The 21,153-nt window shown below is 58.5% G+C and overlaps 1 protein-coding gene across 2 annotated transcripts in view; it reads right to left on the reverse strand.

The window, feature by feature from the left end:
* Positions 1-1,357: 1,357 nt before the first annotated feature.
* The window catches only part of NUDCD3 (NudC domain containing 3), a 30,506-nt gene continuing 10,710 nt past the window's right edge, over positions 1,358-21,153 (reverse strand). Inside the window, exons 3-7 of one of the 2 annotated variants that reach the window (XM_074164236.1) lie at positions 19,871-19,894; positions 13,599-13,728; positions 8,881-9,024; positions 2,704-2,892; positions 1,358-2,209 (exon numbers count right to left, since the gene is read on the reverse strand). In XM_074164236.1, the coding sequence (XP_074020337.1) occupies positions 2,099-2,209; positions 2,704-2,892; positions 8,881-9,024; positions 13,599-13,728; positions 19,871-19,894 (598 nt within the window). In that variant the 3' untranslated portion in view covers positions 1,358-2,098. Of the gene's footprint in view, positions 2,210-2,703; positions 2,893-8,880; positions 9,025-13,598; positions 13,732-19,870; positions 19,895-21,153 lie in introns of both variants that reach the window. The other variant, XM_074164237.1, reaches the window with a different exon arrangement.

Raw genomic sequence — 21,153 nt, forward strand, 5'->3', positions numbered from 1 at the left:
CCCCCGCCCCGAGATGGGATCCCACCCCTCCACACCCACCCCGGGGCACCCCCCGGATCGCCCCCGCACGCCGGTCCCCAGCCGCATTCCACCCCCGCCCGGGGCTGGACCCTCCCCGGACCCCGCGGGGATCCCCATTTCCCCGCCCCCGGGTCTCCCCAAGATTCCATCCGCCCGGGACACCTTTATCCCAAAGCCCCCCAGGTTGGGGGGGACCCACATCCATCCCCCCAAAAGGCCCCATATCCAGACACCTCCCCCCCGGGATTCCCCTCCCCAAATATCCCCGTATCCAGGCCCCCTCCCTCGTATCCCACATGTCCCCCCACAAAGGACCTCAAATCCATCCCCCCGACACCCCACCCTGAGGACCCACATCCATCCCCACAAAAGGCCCCAGACCCAGACCCCCTCCCTGGGATCTCACATCCTCCCCAAAGGACCCCAAATCTACTGCCCTCCCCGCAGCATCCCCCTTCTGCCCCCCAAAGACCCCAGTATTCAGACACCCCCCTCGAGGAACCCACATCCACCCCCTCCACCCTCCCCCTGCATCCGCCCCCCGGACATGTCCCTATGCCCCCCCCTCATGTCACCCCAAACAACCCCTCCAGGCTCCAACCTCCCCCCTAAGCAAAACCCCAGGAGGAATCGGGGGGGGCAAAAATCTCCCCCCACCTCCCCTAAAGGCACCTTGAAGCCCCCCAACGCTTGTGGGGGGACAATTTTTATGGGGGGGGGGCACAAGAGGCCACCAGCAGCCCCAAGGCCTGGCTGCTCTGTGGGGACACCGGGGTCCCCCCCCACCCCAGTAGCCTGCGGGGGCGAGCGGCTGGGTGGGCGGCGTGGGGTGCGGGTGCCACCCCGGGGCGCGGGGCGAGCGGGTGGGCGGCTGGCGGCTGGCGCTGCCGTTGCCATGGGGACCGTGGGCGGTCGTGGGGGACTGCGCCGAGCCCGGTTTTATATTTGTGCATCGCCACCAGAGAGATTTCGGTGCCTGGCATGGGGGAGATGGGGGGACACACACACGACACAAGGACAGGGAGGTGGAGAGCAGTGGGGTGAGACCCCCAAGGTCGGCACCCCCAAAGCCGTCAGGAACCCAGTGCCCACCCCACCAAACCCAGCCCCACCCCAGGATCCCATACCCATGCCCCCAAGGGCCCCAAAATCCAGCCCCCACCACCACATGGGTGGGACCCTGTCTCCAGGGGCCCGCGGTGGGGGACATGGGGGCCACCCACACATGTCCCCATCCCCGACCGTCAATCGGGGTGATGTTGGGGGGCGGGGATCCGGGTGCACGTGTCCCCCCCCCCTCCATGGGCAGTGGCACTGAATCACTCGCAGGCCCTGTGCTCCAGAAACATGTTTATTGCAAACCAAGATAAAGGCGGGGGCGGGGGGGCAAGTGGTGATGGCCGGGGACCCCCAGCCCACTGCCCCAGGGTGGGGGCTGCTGGGAAGCTGCAAAGGCCGGGCTGGGCCTGGGAGGGAGGCAGGGCTCATACGTCCTCCCTCCCAGACCCCGAGGTGCTGTGCCACAGAAGCCCAGACATTTCTGGGGCAACTGGGGGGCAGGTGGCCATGAGGGCTGGGCCCATAACCCCCTGCCTAGGGACCCCCCCGCCCCCTGCCGCGGTGTGGTGGGTAACAGCCCCTCTGCTCCCTGCCACCTGCGAGGGGCAAAGCTGCCCGGTGCCAGGGCGGGGAGGGATGTGCACCCCCAGAAGCCTGCAAAGAAGCATCCTCAGCCACCAGAAATAACAATTATGTCACCCAACGATCTCCGTCTGTTCCTGAAAAACAACCGCGCCGTCACCAGCGCGAGGCAAGGAGAGGAGAAGGGTCCCAGCCGCTCGGGTTGCCTTGGTGATGGGACGTAAATCTGCATTCGCCAGGTTTCCCCACACGTACATCAAACCGCCAAGCCCGCTGCGGTGCCGGTGCCGGGTGGTGAGGGCAGTGAAGGATGCCGGCACCGCATCCCATTGGCGAGAGGGTTACGGGCGCCAGGTGCTGGGTGCGAGGGTCCCGAGTGGGCGCCCGGGTGGGTTTCTCCTCTCCCCACTTCGTTTCTGGTGGTTTTTCGCCGCCGTCAAAACTGCACAGCGCCAGGGGAGATGTTGAACATGGAGGGGTCGAACTTCTGGCCACGGAAGGGGGAGCCCTCGGTGTCCCAGCCCTTCTTCAGCATCTCGTGCACCTTCTGCAAGAGGCCACATGCTCCTGTCAGGCTGGGGCCAACCCCACACCTTCGCCTGCCCTGGGCAAGGGCAGCGCCTGTTCCCAAGGGCACGCAGCCCCCCCACATGTGGGAGAGGGCGGGAGGCGCACGGGGCCGGGAAGCAGCCACGGGCAGCGAACGGCGGCTCCACGCTGGGCCTGAATCTGGACCCACGTGGGCTCGTCCCAGCGCGGAGGGAGCTGGGGGACAGTGGGGTCGTGCCAGGGAATCGGCTCACAGGCCTTTCCTGAGGTTCCGGGAAGGGGAAGATGGGAGCATGTGGGCAAAAGCCAGGGACCAGCAGAACCTCGTGCCCCCAGGATGGAGATGTGGGGGGATGCTGTGTGAGGTGGAGCTTGGAGATGGAGCAGAGACATGGAGCTGCCCCACACTGCACCCTTTTACTGGAGATGGGACCCAGGGAGGAGACGGAGGGCACATAGCTGGGCTGTGGGCTCCGGATGGCCAGTACCTACCAGCTCGTGGCTCTGGGGCTTGCCCTGCAGCTTCTGGTGGTAGTCGAAGGTAAGGCGGTCCAGCATGGCGTGCTCCTCCTCATCCACCGTGGCCATGGAGCGCTCCTTGTTGATCTTGTCTATGTCAATCTGCTCTTCGCCCTCCAGGATGGCGTTCCACCAGTACTCATCCCCTTTGTTCAGGTTGATCTGGGGACAAGGTGCGGGTGAGAGGAGAGTGGGGAGAGGAGCCCCCATCCTGCCCCTGGGATGTTACCCCCCGCCTGCCCCACACCTTCCAGGCAGCAATGCTGTGAGCTCAGCCATGCCACCCCAGGGGCACACGGCCAATGCTGTGGCAGCAACATGGTACCAGGCCCGGGGAGCTGAGATGGCTCATCTGTGGCCACCCCAGAGCCGAGAGCCCTGGGACCTGTCAGATGCAGGGGCCCCGTCCCACAGAGCATGGGGCCAGGGCTCCCAGCACGGCCCTGCTGCGATTTCGCGTTTCGCTAACCCAGAAGGAGCCCTCCCCTTGGCTCCCCATGGGGCTCGCTCCACAGGTGGCAGCGTGGGTGACAAAGGAGGTGAAAATGTCACCCGCTGCTCTGTGACGCCCCTGCTCACCAGTGGCACCTGCCTCCCGTGGCACTGTGGCTTGTGGGGCGGCCACGGAGGAGTGGCCCCAGGAGGGGGGACATCCTCTTGCCTCCCACCGCCATCCTCACCAGCAAAGCCCGCCAGCCAGGCATGGAGCCAGCTCCTTCCGTGGAGCCAGGCGGCTGCAGGGGCTGTGCTGGGTGCCTGCGTGTCCGTGGGGTATCCCACACCGGGAACCCCAACTCACTTTTGCTTTTTTTGGCTGGAGGGGTGGGCTCCTTTCTCCTGTATTATTTTAGCAATAATCCCAGCAGCAAGAAAGATTTATGGTGTTCATCGGCCTCTCCGCAAAATCATCAATAAAGGCAGACAATACAATTTACTCAAACCTCCCTGGAAGCTCAACAGCTCTGGAGGGGAAAACACCGGCAGCCATTAAAGTTACAGAGCCGGGTGCCTCTCTGCGGTGCAAAGAAAAGGAACCAATTAATATGGGAGGGGGCGGCTGGGGCTTAATCCTTCTGGGAGAGCAGAGTCAGTAAAATATTCCAGCTCAGGGAAGGCGTTAGTTTTTCCAGCTAGACAGGTGTGCTTGTTCTCCTCTTAATTGCACAGTTCCATTTTCCAGGGGAGGAAGAGACACTGAGGGTTTTCTCAGGGGCTTCCCAGCCCTGGGTGGGCAGGGCAGAAACAGCAAGCTCCCCCGGGAACGTCAGCCCTTCAAGCAGGCAAGACGAGCTGCAGGCCAGCTGGCCCAGCCAGCCCAAGCCTGTGCCATGCCGGAGCACCCTCCCGGCTCGCTGCTGCTCCTCTGGGTTTGAAACAAGAAGAATGTCCCCATGGTGCCACTGGTGCAGTGGGAGCTTCCCCGGTGATGGCTTCGGTGTGAGCCATGCTCTCACGGCACGGCGAGGCCCTGCTTGGTGCCGGGCCGGCAGCAGAAGGACGGACAGATGATGGAGGACTGCGTGGCATCCCCTCACCTCCATCCCAGAGCACCAGGGGAAGGAAAAGCCATCCCTTCTCCCTTCCCTACCAAATCCCCCTCCTCCCCTGGCACTCTACCGCTGTCCCCCCCCACCAGCAGACCCCAGGGGACCCCCATGGAGCACCAGAGCAGGTGGGGAACCCCCACAAGATCCAAATGCCCCTCATCCACAGACCACCCTGGTGAAAGCCAAGGGAGCTGCCACCGTGAGCGCCAGCCCGGGGATCCTCTCCTCCTCCCCGCCCCATGCGTGGCCCGTGTTTTATTTACCGCATACTGTTTCCCACCCTGTTGGGAAGACAGAATTATTCATTTCCTCACCAGCTTTTCTGCGGTGCACATCACCACAGCACTGAGTGCTTTGCAAACAATAATTAACCTCCGCAGCCCACTTTGTGCGCTCAGGGGAATTTGCTCATCCCCTTCATTCCAGGGGGAGAGATGCTAAAATGGGACTCGCTCTGAGGTGGTAGCCCCGCTTTCCAATGTGAGCCTCCGAAATGCCCATGGGCCAGGGCTCAGCTATCTCTATCACCTTGAGCTTGGGGTTTCGCGGTTCGAAGCGGTGCTCAGTGTTCTAAGAGCTCGCTGCGGACAGGCCCGACCTCCAGGATGGGGAGCACAGGCTCAGGTTGGTCCTCGGACACGCTTCTGCCAACGGTCTCTGTTCATTCAGCCCAGAGCTCGGCTGGGCAACTGGGCTATGAGAGCCTGTGGTGATGGAGAGGCAGCTGGAGCCTCACCGAGCACTCGGGCGCAAGAAGGGGAAGGGAAAGGAGAGCCGAGAGGCCATGGCAGATCTCTGGGCTCAGCCAGGGCAGGGTGATGCCCTGCGAGCACCATCCCTCACCCACCCACGGAAGAAGGATCTGGCACTCGACTGACAGCACCATGCTCCCTCGGGACCAGGGGGAGCTCCAGGGGGGAGCAGGGATTTTTTCTGCAAGGACAAATTGCGACCTGGTTACACTACTCACTTTGAGACACGGCAAAAGCTTTGCCTGCACTTGAAGTTGCCATTACAAGTTCCCCAGCCAAACCCTCCAGGGTCCTAGAAATGACAATGGCTGTTTGCTGGAGGAAGGATGGGGTCCCTGCAGTGTGCCCGGGCTCTCAGTCAGACTTTGGCTCTGCTTTTTAGGCTGGTGGGTCCCAAAGTGCCTCCTGGGCTGTAGGGACAGCCTTCGCCCATGGCCGAGAGGGGTAAAAGCCCAGCTGAGTCTTTTGAGGCTGAGGGGAGGCAGGAACAGCCTCTGCAACAGCAGCCACAGGAGAGGGAGGCTTGCAGGGGGACACCCCTCCTGCTGTATCCAAAGCTGGCAGCATCCTTGTGCTGTAGCGCCTGTGTCCCCAAAGCCAGTGACATGAGCTATCAGCTCATGGGAAAGGGGCTGTTCCCATGCTGGTCGCCGGGCAAAGCACAGGGGCCAGGCAAGGATGGATGGCAAGGAGCATTGCTGCAGGCGGAGATGGGCATGGGAGAGATGGGACACTCGGCAGGCACAGCTGTGGCCAGGAAGGTCCTCCTGTGGTGTGTGAAGAGGGTGACAGGCATCATCGGCACGGACACGGTGTCACATCACATCTTCATGCCCTGCCGGGAAGGTCAGAACCCTTTGTTGCCAGTGCTGGCCTTCATCATTGAGGTTTCTTCCCTAATCCTAAATACCTTGTCGGAGCTGGAGAGATGCTGCCAAGGGATATAAGTAGGTCTTGGAAAAACAACCTCTTGCTACCTGCTTTCCTTCTGGGACAATAGGTAGTCGTCGCCCCCAAAGTCAGCGTGAGACGTTTAGGGGGTACAGAGGAGGCAGCAGGCGACATTTCCAGCAGTGTGTGGAGGGCAGGGCGGAGGGAGAGCACCACAGATTATTATTAACTTGGCCTCACGGCTCACGAGATGACAAGCTGAAGACTGTAATAGCTGTTCAAGGCAGGACTTGGTGACAAAAGCCCAAGCGTGGATAACAAATGCCGGAGAGGAGGAGAAAAAGAGAAGGAACAGGGGGAAAAAATTCTCAACAACAAAAATAATCCCAAAACGTGTTGTGCACAACACCCAGTGGAGATTTCTAAAAACAGCTTGTGCAAAGTTATTTTAATCTCACTTTTGACAAGTGAGCGGGTGTGACAGAGAAGGGAGCGCACAGGGATTATACCCGGGACTGGGGCCTTGGTGCGGCGCCGCAGGCAGCAGCACGATCCCGGGACACGATCCTGAGCAGGAGGAGGTGTGGAGAGAGCCCTCACCATGCACCGTGGGCATCGCCAGAGTGCTGCCCTTCGAAATGAAGCCTGCGGGGTTCCTGCTGTGGTCAGGCCATGGTGCAAACCCTGGTGTGCCAAAGGACGGGATGGGAAACACATCAGTGCTCAGCCCAGGCTCCGGCAAGGAGAACCTCGCAGAGCAGGAGGGGAAAGGCAGAGCGGTCTCTGAGGCTGCTGGAGAGTGACCAGATGTGTGATGATGATAAGAACACCATATCTGTTCATAAGAACACCAGATAAGATGGGGAAGGCAGAGCTGGGAGGGGTTATAAGGCAAATTAACCTTCTTATGATAGGAGCTGGGGGGAGAAGGCAGTCAGTCAGTGAAAGCCTATGAATGGCCGTCCCAGACAGGAGCCAAGCAGGGAGCAGGGGAAGCCGAGGACATGAGAGGTGGCTGTAACAGCAGCCTGGGTAGTGCAGGGATCTCGACAATCCTTGACTTGTCCTGCAAGAGCGCACAGGACTCAACAGCCTCTCTGCACAGAACTAAGACTCTCCCAGATGTACAAGACCAAGCAGAAGAGATTTCACCTCCCCGGCGCAGGGATCAAGCTCTGCCCACAGGGATTCAATTCACAGAGCACGAAAACATGAGCACGCACAGGTTTTCCTCTGGACAGAGCCACCAAGGTGCCCCAAGCAGCAACCGAGGCAGCCAGGATCTCCTCAACGACTCCACCACTGGCACTGGGTGAGTGGGGTTTCAGCTGCATCCTCATCCCCACGCGGGTGCCAAGGAGGGGAGCCAGGTGGCGCCTTGCGGCATCTCATGGGATGAAGACACTCCTGACTGCCGCATTCGGAGTTCACTCAGAGCTGTGCAAACTCAGGTACAGAAAGGGTCCGTGTGCCCCATCAGCTCTCCAACCCAGCCCAAACGGCTCCTGTCCTGTCCCCTCCCAGGTGCTGAATGAAGCAATTCATTATCACACACTGGGTGTCTCCTGATGAATGAATCGGGAGGAATCGCAAACCACTTTTGGCTACTCTGCGCATGGAAAAAGGAGATGCTCTCGGGCGAGAATTACTCACTCTGCTCCAGTTACCTTACAATTCATTCTTCAAGCGAAATTTCATCCCACCATCAATATGTCGGCAGCCAGCTGGAGATCCTCACAACCCTGTGCTCCTGCTAACTCAAGGCAAGACCCAGCTCTGGGTTGGAGGCAATGGGACCACTCCCTGCACTGCCCGCGAACGCTCCAGAGGCCCTGAGTCTCGCTCCACCCGCGCGCTGTTCCCATCCTCCTCCGGCGCCAGGTATTTAACAGACATTGCCTCCCTTGCTGATCCTGGGAACACCCACCAGGGACTCCCATCCACGCCGTGGAGTAGCCACCCGTTGGGCCAGCTCCTCTTGAATGGGTTTACTCCTTCCCAGGATTGTTTCTCTTCCCAGATCAGCTCATTTTCAAGAAGCTTAAGAACGTTTAAAAAATGCAGGTTAATGATGCCTCCACCTCCTTTTTCACATCCTTGCAACAGCCTAATGGAGTCAGAGAAGCTCCTCTCTCTTGCAGGGACCTCACCCTTTTGGGTCTGTCATCCCAGGGCACATCCACAGGGATCTGCAGTGGCCAGGCAGTGCCCGTGCAGCCTCCCCACGCACCACCTCCAGCACTTCTGCCTCTGGCAGCACATTCCCACTTGATTTCCCGCTGTGGGGGCTTGGCTTCGGGTGCCGTTCTGCTGCCACTCTCGTGACACGGGCACAAGGCTCGAAGCCCTTGCAGGGACAGTGCTGCCTGCCCAGGGTCAGGAACCGCCACCAGAGCTGGGCAGCCGGCATCCCCTCCCAGGGCTCACGGCAGCCTCGACTGACCATGAACCTTCTGGGAAAGCCCGTGGCTGGAGAAGTAGAGGGCAAAGATGGCCACATGTGGCAAAACCCCATTCCCAGCACAATCCTGGCCTCAAAATTTGCACGGGAGTTTGGCAACTGTTTGACACTCGAGAGCCCAGGCTGACAGGCAGCAACACAACCCCCAGGACAGCTCCAGCTGTGGACACAGCCCCGAGAGAGCACAACTCGCACCCTCAGCCTGGACATCTGGAGCACACCAGAAACCAGTCACGAGGCTGGAAACCTCCCAGTAACACACGGACCCTTCTTGCCCAACCCGATGGATGTGTTGCTTTGCTAGCACCTCAGAGAGGCAGCAGGAGCTGAAGGCAGGGCATGGCACACGGGCAAGGGCAGAGTAAGCTGGATGCTGGATGGGAAAAGCTGGACATGTCCAGATCTGGCTCAAACTCCCAGCTGCTCCAGTTTTCCAGGTCAAGCCCAGTGGAGCTGCAAGCCAAGGTGCGGAGACATGGCCAGTGCGGATCACCCTTACCAAAACACACTTCCCTGGCTCCAGGCTCCAGAGGGAACTCTCAGTGTTGATTTTGTGGGTGAGTTTCCCTTCCATGAGGACACGTTGGCTGCTCCCCTCCAGCACAGCCACACGAATTGTGCTGTTGCTGATATCCACAGACACCTGGAAACACAGAGAGAGAGAAAATAATCAGGGAAGTTCCTGCTTGCCCTCTTGCTGTGTTAGTTGAGGTGTGGGGTCAAGTGCACTCGCTGGGGATGAGAGAAGAGCTTTCAGACTTGCATGTAGCAGGAGGGTGGGAATCCCACTGTCATTTCAGAGCAAACAGCAACAGCTCAGAGGAGAAGGGAAACCTCTCTGGGGAAGAGAAGGCAGCAGGGCCCAGCAGACGGAGCCCTAGGAAAGATTTGAGGCAGCTGGTTCTGCCACTATGACTGCCCCGTGCCTCAGTTTCCCCACAGAGAAAACCAGCAACGCCACAATTCTCCTCCATACAGTGCTCAAAGGCTGGACGCCCACTTGCTGTGACCAAGCTGTTCGGAGCACAGCGAACTGGCCATCACTGTGATGAGTTGGGAATGGGGGGCTGTTCTTGGGAGCTGAGTGCTCCCCTACTGAGCAGGAGTGATTCGGGGATTTCTACGCCAGGAAGGGCTGCAGCAGCTTGTCCCCGGTTTGTACCGCACCAAAAGCACATTCCTTGGCTTCACTTCTGCCGCCAGAGCCAGCGTTGGGCCCAGCCCAGACCTCTCGTCGCCTGTGCGAGGAGGGGCCGCGTGCGGGAGGGCCACTGCAGCACGGCTGCCCTGCTCCCCGCCATGGGGACAGGGGACGATGCAGCTCCGTCCCCAGGAACGGGGCCAGCTCCCGCCCACAGCAGCCATATGGGAAACCCTGTTCCGACCTGCCGCGGAGGTGACATGGCTCTCCCCTGGGGAGACAGAGGCAGACTGCGACTTCGCTGCGCTGCATGCAGTACCTCAGTCTCCGGAGAGACCATATGCTCTCTGCTTTCCCCTTCGGCCCCGAGCTGCTGCCAGCAGAGCACGAGTCAGGCCAGGGGACTAAGGGAGGACCTGGACAGGAAGGGGCAGGTTTGTGGCCCCTGTGCAGCCCCGTCTCTGGCCCGAGAGGAGGAGACTGCGGTGAGATTTGCCTGCATTCTCTCCCAGAGTTCCCCCAGATCTTCCTCCCGCTCTGCAGATCTCATTTGAAATGTTATTACATTATCCATTACCTAGGAGATTTCCAGTGGCTCACTAGCTCCACGCAGGCAAGAGACAGGCAAAGCTGCTCCAGCCGGGGAGGGCACCGCGGCTGTGTCTGATCAGTGCCACCCAGATAAAGCCCCCAGACCTGCTGGGCGTGATATGGAGCTGCCAGGGCTTTGACAGGAGCAGAGGCCCAGCAGACACAGCACAGGGGACACTGGGACCGAGTTCCAATGCTCTGGCTGGCAGCAGAACCATGGTCACAGGGGATCAGGAAAGGGACGTGAGCTCTGGCTCTGCTGGACGGGAGAGGATGCCTGGCTTTCACCCGGCATGTGGCTGCGGGCAGCCTCTGCGAAAGCAGCTCCTCCTGGATGGGAAACATCTCCAGAGAGGCTGAGCACGGAGCAGCTTCCTCCAGCCTGGGCTGAGGCCTCTCCACCACCACCGACTGCCCTAGTCCCCGAGCGCAAGGACAGGGCTGCTAGTGCCATGCTCCCAGTGTGGCACAGGGCCTGCCCAGAAAGGGTCAAAGGGAAGAAAGCAAGGTGACCCCCAAGTCATCTTCTGGGGCGGCCTCTTTGGGGCACGGAAGGACAGGAAGGTTGGACATATGGAAGGCACAGACGCAGCATCACGGCTGTAGGATCCGCAGTCAAATGTGAGAGGGCTTTTATTCCAAGGTGGCTGAGGGACGTGCTCAAGGTGGCTCTGGGACCAGGAGAGCATTAGGAGAGGGAGTGGAGAAACCCAAATGGAAGAAGAGATCCAAACCTGGCAGCCTTATCCCAGCCACTTCGCTGCGCAACCAGCCAGCACAAGAGGCCATCACAACACAAGCTTCTACCTCCAGCCAACAAAAAGGCCCCTCTTGGCATGGCATCCCACCGGGAGCGGTGACAGGGGACAGGAGCAAAGCATGCCTGCCGGAGAGCCCTGATGCCCCTTGCATGGAGAGAAATGTCCAGGAGGACTCATCTATGCGTGTGATGGTGCCCGGAAAACACAGGGTTTGGTGCATGTGGGCAGCAGCTTCTTCTTGGGCCTTGGTGGAAAAACCGCCTCCACTTGGCACCCCCACTCCGCCAGGGAGGGCAGCCAGGCTCTCCAGGGAGCTGCCCTTCGTCCCCCCACCCCCTGCCACCCACCCTCTCCCACCACGCTGCACTCGGGGCACACAGCGCCGGCACAACTGGGGTTTGACAGAACCGGGCACGGAGAGCAGCTCGGGGGAGCCGAGTGATCCCCTGGGAAACATGCTGTCCTGGCAGCGCAGCCACCAGCAGGGGCACGCTGGAGGCTCCGAGGCTGCTTGTCCCCCACCACGTGCGCCCCACGAGCACCTCTGCTCCCCAGAACACCTGGCTTTGCCAGCACTCCCAGGGAAACCCAGATCTCAGCTCTCTGCCGTGGCTTTCCACCACAGTAATTTCTGTGCACACTAAAACACCCACGCCCGCCCACGCAAATCAAACAAGCAAACACAAACCTATGAAGGAATCTAGCTCATCTCCTCTGAGCCAGGCAAAAAGAGAGGCTTCTTGTCATTATCTCTATTTAAGTGCTTGGGAAGCGCTCGGATCCATGGGCCCCTGTTGCGCCTGTAAGTAGATCAGAGAGGTGGAGACCGCAGAGGAAGATGCTCCCACCTACCCCATCGCCCATCCCTGCTCCACGGACACTTTTTTGGAGCTCCATACAAGGAAACCTTAAGCTCGCCTGAGTGAAAATGTGCCATAGCAACAGCTTGAATCCAAAAAAGTGTCATAAGGAAGATTTTGAGCAGCATTAGAGCTGGGTGCGCGCTGAGCCCGGGGACCAAACGGGGGAGATTTTTAATCTCACCTTGGCAGGCAGAAGCCAAAAACCTGATCATTTTTCAAAAAGATGAAGCTGTATGGTGAATGTAGGAGAACGCTGCTCTTTTGCAGGAACCCATCAACAACGCATCCAAAGTCCATCAAGCTTTAAAACGGCTCTGAACCATCCTGCTTTGGCCTGTCACCCAGCCTATCTGCTTCTAACCCCCCAAGGCTGGAAGGGATTTAAAGAATCACTTCAAAGTGAGCACTCGGCTGCCAAGAGTAGCCCCAGGAGGGATGTACGAACCAAATACCAGGAGACGTCTCACAAGGATAAGGATAAGTCCAACATCTCAACAATCGATTGCCCCGAGAGGGCAGCGCAGGCGGGAACTGGGTCTAGGGCAGGGAGAGCCACACCACAGGCAACAGCGCGGGAAGGAGCTGCCCTGATAATCACCCCAATAATCACCCCACAGCCAGGCAGGGGCTCCTCTGCCAGCGACAGCACGGTCTTGAGTCGAGGAAAGGTCCCGTCCCAGCTCCTACAGGCACCTGCAAGACCCCCACACCTCTGGGTGGCAAAGTTGGGGTGGACAAAGCCTGATGCTCTTTTCTTTTTTGGCAAGGACACAACTCCACTGGCACAAAGGGCACTTCCCTGGGCAGGGAGAGGCATCGTGACCGCAATATGATGCAGAGGGATGGAACATCCGTCTGGATGCCCCCGAATCATTCCAAGAAACAGCCTGGGTTTGTTTCAGAGACCCACTGGGAGAGATTCATCTCCTGGTCCTCCTGCTGTCCCTGTGGCAGCCATTTGCTCCCTCACCCCTCCGGTTTGGGTTGCTGCTGCCAATTACACTCTTCTGGCATGATCAGGAGCTGTGTAGGCTGGAGCCAGTGAACAAACCCAAGCGTGCTCATTTCAGCCACCCTGGAAGCAGAGGAGAACGGGAGGTGGGGGAGCGCAGACTTCCCAAATGGAAAAATACAGAACCAGCCGTGGGGAGGGCAGCACTTGGGAAAGCCAGGAGAACTCACACTTCTGGGTCCAACTAATGCCAGCCATGGGCACACTCCTCTCAAGTCCCTCACCGGGAGGGAACGGAAGTGCCGAAGGAAAAACGACATGACCGCTTGTGGCCAAGAGCAGAGAAGAAAAGTTCCTCCCTGAGCCAAGGAGGGAGGTGAGACCGCCCCCTGCCCACACAGGCAGTCAGGGAGAGGGAGCCGCTCACCTGCACCCCAGCACCAGCTCCCTTGCCCGCAGAGCAGGTCAGGTCTCATGCAGGCTGTGCCTGCTCCAGTTCCCGAGTGCCAAAGGAGTCGTTCCAGCAGCTCCCGCTTGCAGGAGACACTCCAAGCCAGAGGGAGCAACAAGGAAGGAGCATCCATTCCCAGGCAGGCTCAGAAACCCGCATGCGAGTTTGCAGTCAGTGGAATTGGAGAGAAAAAGTGCAGAAAGTGCCATGCGGTGCCAGGGAACCCCGCTAGGGCTGGAGCAACAGGACACTGCAGTCACAATGGGAACGTGGCCAGGCTGGGACCATCGGTCCCCACCAGCCACACACCCAACACCGGAGAAAAAAGCACATTTGCATCCTGCTCCTTGAGTACAAAAGACAAGGAGCCTTCCTGCTTCAAACAGAGCTTCCCAGGAAAGCTAAGCACCCCGAGGGAAAGGGAAACGCTAAAAGACACACCATTAACACCACTTTACCTGTTTGCCTTTTACGATGTGCTTGGGCACAGGCACTTTAATCTCCAGGTCACTGAAGTCTTGGGACCAGGCGTAATTCTCTCGCACAGCCCCATTGTAGCTGTCGGGGTTTGTCTGGAACTGCTCCTGTCTCCTGGGGGAGAAGAAAGCGGTGACATGCTCAGTGTCAGCGAGATCAGAGTCTGGAGAGAGAAGGAAACTTGAGAGCAGGGCGTAAGAAGCAGAAAGGGAGGGCAGAGCCTCTGCTCAGCCACCCTTCAGGCTGGATGCCCGGTCTTTCCCTTGCTGCTGGCCCTCTCGAGGAAGGGCTAAGGCTGAGGGTGGCAGCCTCAGAGCGACCCCAGCCACCCTGCCTCTTGTGGGTGACCTGCACACCCCTCTCCCAGTGTGCCGCAAGGGAAGTCAGGCTGCTAGTGGGACAACCAGTGAGACACATGATAATTTGGCTGCCCAAAAGGTGCAGAGCTGGCCCCTGGCTGGCTTGGGGCACCTTTCAGGCTAACTCCGCTCGAGTGCAGAGCTCCTCTTCCCCTCCACCTCCTGTCGCAGCTGGAGCAGGGGACATCACCGCTCACCAGAGGGTGTGTGCTGTCTCCTGGGTCACTGCTGTGGCTGCAGAGGTGGTGGCCCATCACTGTGATCTGGGTTCACCAAGAAAAAACAGAACTGGTCGTCCTCCTGATTTTAGCATGTTTGGGAAAACCACCAGCCGTGATGACCAGGGCAGCTGCTGACACAGAGGTGATGGAGCTGCAGAGCCAGCTCAGCACGGCACTGGAAGGGGGCAACTGGACAAGTGGGTCACAAGCAACACCTTAAGCAAAACACAACCACTTCCAGCTGCAGAAATCTCAGAAGGATGAGGAGGTGGTTGTGATAGGATTTATCAGAACGATAAGCAATAATCAATACAGCATTTCCAGCCAAGAAAGGAGATCTCCACCACACCCGTGTCCCTTTAAAGTGCTGGCAGGTGGAGGATCTATTCCATCGAAACCTCCCAGAGAGGCCTTTCAAATTAAATAAAATCTCTTTCTAAAGATAGCTGTGGTGCTAACAAAAGGCAGAGTTATTTTAAAATGTTTTGATACGCACCTAGTCCTCAATCTGGAGCTGTATAAACATCAGGCTGCAGCGAGTTACATAAAGGGGGGGCCAGTGAGAGTGGCCCCGGAGGGCAGCCAGCCCTGGGTACCACGTCCCCTTGTGCCCTGCTGCCTTCCCGACACCCCCACACCGAGGGGCCCTCACCAGTGCCGGGCAGGGGTGGCTCCCTGCCGTGCCGTGCCCTGAGAATTATGTAAGATCCATTGATTTTAATTAAATTAAGCTCTAAGACGAACATTGGGTGTTGTGGAAGGGGCTGTGTGTATATCCTCCCCCCACTTTTTTTTTTCTTGATGGTTTCATGGGGGTTTTCCTGCCCTGTTGCAACCACCCGCACCCTGGGGCAGTTTTGATCCGGTTTCCTGGGCAGCACAGGCAGCACCAGCGGCTGGCAGCAGCCGTGGGCTCCCAGACTTGGGCCAGCGATTTCAGGGGGCACTGCATCACTTTTTTTGGGCATCTTGGCCTTGCCTGGCGGTCGCCCATTGGGTGCCCATTGCCATGGAAACAGGGTTGGCATGGCAGCACCGAACTGGTGCTGGCGCGGGTTGGCTCCAGCTGTCGGTTTCCCAACCGCCCTCGGTCTGAAGGAGTCGAACAGGCTGGAGGGCGAGAGGGGGAATGGTGCAGGCAACCGCGGTCTGCGGGGCCCCTCTCACGCCCCGAGGGAAGCAAAGGGGTTGAAACAAGGTGGCGTATCCCCGAGCATCGTCTTGTGTGTGTCCCCAGGTCCTCCCCCAGAGCCGGCCCAGCGGTGGCAGCTGGGCAGGATCATTCCAGTGCCTATCCTGCACAAGCCCTGCCAGAGAGGAGGGACATTTCTCTCCCGGGTGAGGATCCATGCTCTGACTGGTTAAGTGCCCTCGCAGGATGTGTCGGGGTCTGCCTGGGCACAGCACAGGTCTATGAGGCTCCTGCCCTCGGGCTGTAGCAAAAGTGTACGTGGCCGCACAGTGGACCGGAGCACAAACCTGAGCAGGGTTTAAAAACTGCTGGGTTTTTCCTTCCTAAGAGAGCATTTCCTTCTAATCAGTGTGGACCTGAGCTGTGTGGCAGAGCTCACCATGCTCCTTGCCAGCAAGACACCATAGGGAAGGCATGTTGGGTGGCAGTCACCATCCCAAGCATTGTCATCTCCCTCAGAGCAAGTGAAGAACCAGACAAGAATCAGGAAATGGCTATTTACTTCCAGGTCGTCCTCCCCCTCGGCCTTTCCCGGGAAAAGCTTGAAGGGGGAGGCAGCAAGCCCGTGCCCAGGCCACGGAGGTTAGAGCAGATGCAGAGCATCAGAAATGGGAGAAAACCCATCAGCGCAAAGGCAAGTGTGGGTGACACCAGCTGCAAACGCCTAACAGCCACAGCAGACAAATATGGTCCTGGAGCAGCTGCTCACTGCCACAAAGCCACCATGCCTGTCCTTGTGTCTCTTCCTTGGGAGGAAAAGGCTGGGGCTGAGCAGACCCTGGCCAAGCGCATCCTGGACATTTTAGCCCTCCCAAGAGGTCACTGAGCATGACTTCATTGTCCCGTGAGGGCACGAGTGGCTTCATGGCAGCCACAGGAGACATGACTGTTAATTGGGTTACTTCCACAGGGAAGTGAGGCAGAACTTGCTCTGCAATGACTCTGCCGAGCTTCTCTTTGCATGGCATCACTACTGAACGAGGGAGAGCAGTCTTCCTTCCAGCCCTGACCATCCCCTGCAGGACAGCTCTGTCCTCGCTCCCTCTGCGTCATAAGGAAAGCAGTGCACCGGGGGACAGGGGGACGTTTCACAGCCGCCTCTGCTGCCCTGCACAGCTGCCTCATCCTCACCGCCCTCTTGGGCTGGCTGGACAACATGTGCCCCAGACAAACCATCCCCATCCTCAGCCAACTTCAGTGGCGAGAAGTTTCCCCTTGTGCCTAAACCTGCCTCCAGCCCTCCCAGGGCCATGGGGACTGATGCCGTCACTTCTCCCTCCTCTCCTTCCCCCAACAGCCAGCTCCATCCCTCCAGCCCTTCCTGCAAGTCACCAGCTCTGCTCCTGGCGCTCAAAATCCTCGGATGTGAAACTAATGGGGTGACTTTGTGCCCCAAAACTGGATTACAAAGGGAACTCATGAAGGCCTCGGTAATTCCCCTGCAAGTTTAACTGCCTGCTCTTGAGCAAATGAGGATTCGGGGTGACGAACACAGGCCTCAGCCTTGTTAGGCATCTCTGACAAACAGCTGACAGCTCTACCATCTCCTGGAGCAACTCTTCCTTTCCTGGAGGTTTTCCAGCCAGATCCTTGCCTGGTCCAACTGTGCTTAGCACATGCCACCCTTCATGCCGGCGGCACTCAAGAAATTGGACCCAGCTCCTTGGTTGGAGGCAGCTTCCCTTGCCGTCTGCAGGGGACAGCCCCAGCTCCTGGTGAGCTGGGCCGAGCTGTGCCGTGCCGGAGCTGGCTCTCCTGGCCAACACCATCCTTCAAGCTGCTTCAACAGCACCACCGTGCACCAGGCGAGAGAATTTCCTAGAGGAACACTATGGCCAGGAGACATCCTTGTCCCCAGACCCACCCGGTGAAGATGGAGGCTGGGTGCAGAGTGCAGTGCGGGTCAGGCGGCGATCCTGCCAGCAGCCCTGCGAGAGCCTGGCGGTGCCATGCTTGCCGGGTGCCAAGCCACTCACTGGGCCCAGGCAGGTGGTGGCAGTGCAGAGGAGAGGGAAGGTGAAAAAGCATCAGCTTTTAAACCCAAGGGTTTGGCATCGCGTGCACTTGGCTGCCGGGTGGTGGGGATGGTGTGGGTGGGTCTGTGTGTTCTGTCTTGTTCTATTTTTGCTCACAATGTGTCATTTTGGGGGAGGTGAAACCTTTAACAATGCACCGTCAAGAAGCAGCCGATCTGTTTTCCGTTCCTAGGAGTGGCACCGCACGACTGCGCTGTCGCCGGGACTGGAGCCATTCCCCTCGCGCCGGGTCAGACCCCAGCGGCAGCGAGAGGTGGCTGGGACCCAAGGGGCAGTGGTGGTGTCACCAGGAGGTGCCGCTCGAGTGAGGCTGGCCCCGGCGTGCAGTCTGGATGCCCAAGGGCTGAGCCACATGCCGGGCCCCCTATACAGATTTCTGAGCATTTCTTATTCCGGGATTTCCAGTTTCATGGGCTGGTGATGCACGATGAGCCAAGCGATGTGGAAATGGCGACAGAGCGGACACTCGGCTGACCCCATTTCCATCCTCAGAGCACAATGGCTCCAGCACCAGCTCTGTAAAAGCACCGCCAGACACAAACCAAGAGCAGGAACCAAACGCCGAAGGATTTGATTTAATGTTTTATACGAGGAGAAGTAGGGCAGCTCACCGAGTTCCTCTTTACTGGGGATTTTTGGTGCAAGAACGCAAAAGTTAAGGAACAGAAACAGCAGCATGGGAGCAGCCGTCCTTCAGCCTGATGCTGCAGGCTGAGGGGGGAGCAGAGGTGGGCGAGCTTCATGGGAAGGAGCTAATATGGGCCTAATCCCAATGGACTCGTTTTCTCCATAAAAAGAAGAAAAAAATGCCTTTTTCAGAACTACTCAAGAAAACCGATCCTCTTAGCCTGGAGCACCTCAGCTTTCCGGCCCAGGATCTCTCTCGCTCAGGACGCAGGACGATGGAAGCGCAGGACACCTGGGTTTTGAGGAGTCAGGGATGCCATCCCAATGGCTCCACGTCCACTGCTGCTGGGACTGGGGCCCGCCTCAGCTGGTGCTGGCTCTTGGGCTGAGCAGACACTGAGCCGAGGGTGGGGGTCTGCACCCCACTGTGGGCTGGTACGGCAAGTACCCTCAATCACTTGGCATTCACAGAAAGCTTCCTCTGGGGCCGGCACTGCTGTCTGCTCTTAGTCAAGGTGAATTATTTAGGCAGCTTTAAGGAAAATGTGTCAAGCCAGTTAAGCGATGCAGATGTGGAGGTGGGTGGAGAAGAGAAACAACCTCAATAGCTGAAGGTGGGCAAGCAGGACTGGCCGAGGCCGAGAAGGATGATGTGGGGAGAAAGCCGGGCTGGTGCTGCGTGACAACCACCCCAGAGCATTCAGAAAAGGGAGACCTAGACCCACTCCCTTCCGCAAACTGCTCCCAAAGAAGGTATTTATAACAGTCTGACCCTTCCTGTGCTCTGCCATCAACAACACACCTCTCCAGGTCCCACAGGCCCATCCGCAAAAGCAAGCCTCTCCCCTCTGCGGGACCTTCCTGTGTTTAAAGTGGTGAAAAGAGAGCGGATTGCTGTTGTATGGAGTCACCCTGCCAGCAAACAGCAGAGAAAAAACATCCCAGCTCTGTGTTTTAACCACTAACAGAAACCCTGTGCGATGCATGAAACCTTCCTTCAAGCTCCAGAGGTTGCCAAGAATGGAAAGATCTCATTAAGTAATAATGAAGTTCCGAGCAAGTAGGAAAAGAGAAAATCAGGCACAACGCGTTCGCGTGCCTAACCCAAATAAGCATGCAGCGAGCGGGGCATTCCAGGGAGATGCACCGCACGCCATCAATCCAGCCAGCATTTATTGCAATGATCAGATGTTTGGATCAAGGCTGTTGCTCCATGACAGCAGCCTAGAGCGAGTGACGTCCATCAACATAATTAATCCCTCATCCCCGGCACTGTGATGACTCAAGGAGGCACCGGCAAATTCAGGAAGAGAAGCTGCTGCTGACACGCAAGCGCCTGGGGCAGGCTGCCATGCTGCAAGACACCCAGCACCGCAGTGGGGCTGTAGGTGAGGGCTTTTCCCCTCTGACTGTGTTGGAAATGCCTGCCCTGTGGTGGGTTTCAGATGAGCCAGATGCCTCCGCTGCAGCTCCTAGTGCCAGCGCCATAGGATGTGAGGGGAGGTGGAAGAAGGGCCCTACCTCCTGCACACCGTGGCCCCGCCACCCCTGCCCTGACCAAGGTGGCAGTGTCCAGATCTTCCTGTAACTCACAGCTGGCATTGCTTGGCCCAAAGTGTCTTGATGGGCTTCCCAGCAAGCAGGGAGGACGATGTAGAGGAGCGTGAGAGGAGCGTTTGCAGTCTGTCCCCCAAAACCACTGCAATAGGCTCAGCTCTGCTGCTGCAGGTAGCACAGGGCTGCTGGGACCCAGTGCTGTGTCAGCAGCCACCATCCTTGTGCCCTGGCAACAGTGGGGTCACCCACCCAGGCTCCAGCTCTCGCGGGAGCCCTGGTGGTCCCCTCACGCGATCTTAAATCCCCTCTCCCTGCTGGGGAAGACCCCTGGACCACACCTGCATCCAGCCTTCCCAGTGCTAACGGGGCTGGAAACCACTGCAGGAGAAGCGGGGTGGTTCGAGGGCCGCCCAAGCTGAGCTGGCAGTGGCCAGATGGCAGAGCCCTGTCCACATCGCGATGCAAAGGCCACCTTCGCCTGACGGCACCAGCACGCTCAGCAGAACACAGATTTCCAGAACTCCGGGCTCCCAGCCCCCTGCTTGCCAGTGTGTCCAGATGAAAACTCAAAGCCACCTTGAGCCACGGGAAGGTCTGTGCACCCTGTACAGCTCAAGCTGCACCAGCCCCAGCTCAAGCTGGACTACAGCCAGAGGGAAAAAAAACAGCTTTTAAGATGAATCTGAAGAGGGTCAAACTTGCTCCTTGAGGTCCCAATGCGGGTGGCGGAGCAGCTGAGCAACAGGTAGAGAAGCCAAAAGTTTAATCTCTTTGGAAAGCTGCATTTCCAGGATTGTGTTCATGGAAAATACCAGGTTTGGGCTCCTTCTGCAAGCAAGCAGCAAAGGAGCCTCCCCCCCACCTCCAGATTTAACATCTTTTGGCATCAAAACATCAGGACCATTGCACTTTGTCTCTCCTGCTTTTGTCCGAGAAGCGCCGAGGCAGGAGGAGCGCTTCCTGCAGGCTCTTGGCACCTTCGCTGAGGTCCTGGAGGCACCCAGTATTTCACAAGGGCTCCCTTTGTACAGAACACTTCAGTTAATTAGGTCTCCAGCAAAGCGTTAAGCAAGCTGAATACCAAACCCTTCCCTCTTACAGCTCAATTCACACCCACCCTCAACAAGCCTCAGGACCCACTCCCATCCGCTCCGCCGGCTGTCAGCGAGCTTCAGCCCCAAGCATGGCAGTGGCCCAGGGGGTCCCGGAGCCCTCCCAACCCTCAGGGTTTCTTCCAGCCCAGGCATGTTTGGGTTGCTGGAGGAGAACACTGCAAATCCAGTTTTGGAAGGTCTCCTTCACCACTGAGAACAGAAGTTCCTCGGTGGTTCCCCAATGGCCTGCTACACCAGCCTCAGGGCTCCTGAGCACACACCTCCACGGCTGTGCAGCCTCAGTGGTCCTGCTCTCAAAAAATAACCTCTGAAAAATGGAAGCTAATGCCTTCCCCTGCACCCCTAAAATTCAGGCACATCCGAGCTGGGCCGTGCAGTCCAGGCTCAGGCCTGTGGTACCCACCATCAGCTCTCCATAAAGGTCTCCTC

The sequence above is a fragment of the Numenius arquata genome, chromosome 26 (assembly GCF_964106895.1).
Source record: "Numenius arquata chromosome 26, bNumArq3.hap1.1, whole genome shotgun sequence".
Taxonomy (NCBI): Eukaryota; Metazoa; Chordata; class Aves; order Charadriiformes; family Scolopacidae; genus Numenius; species Numenius arquata.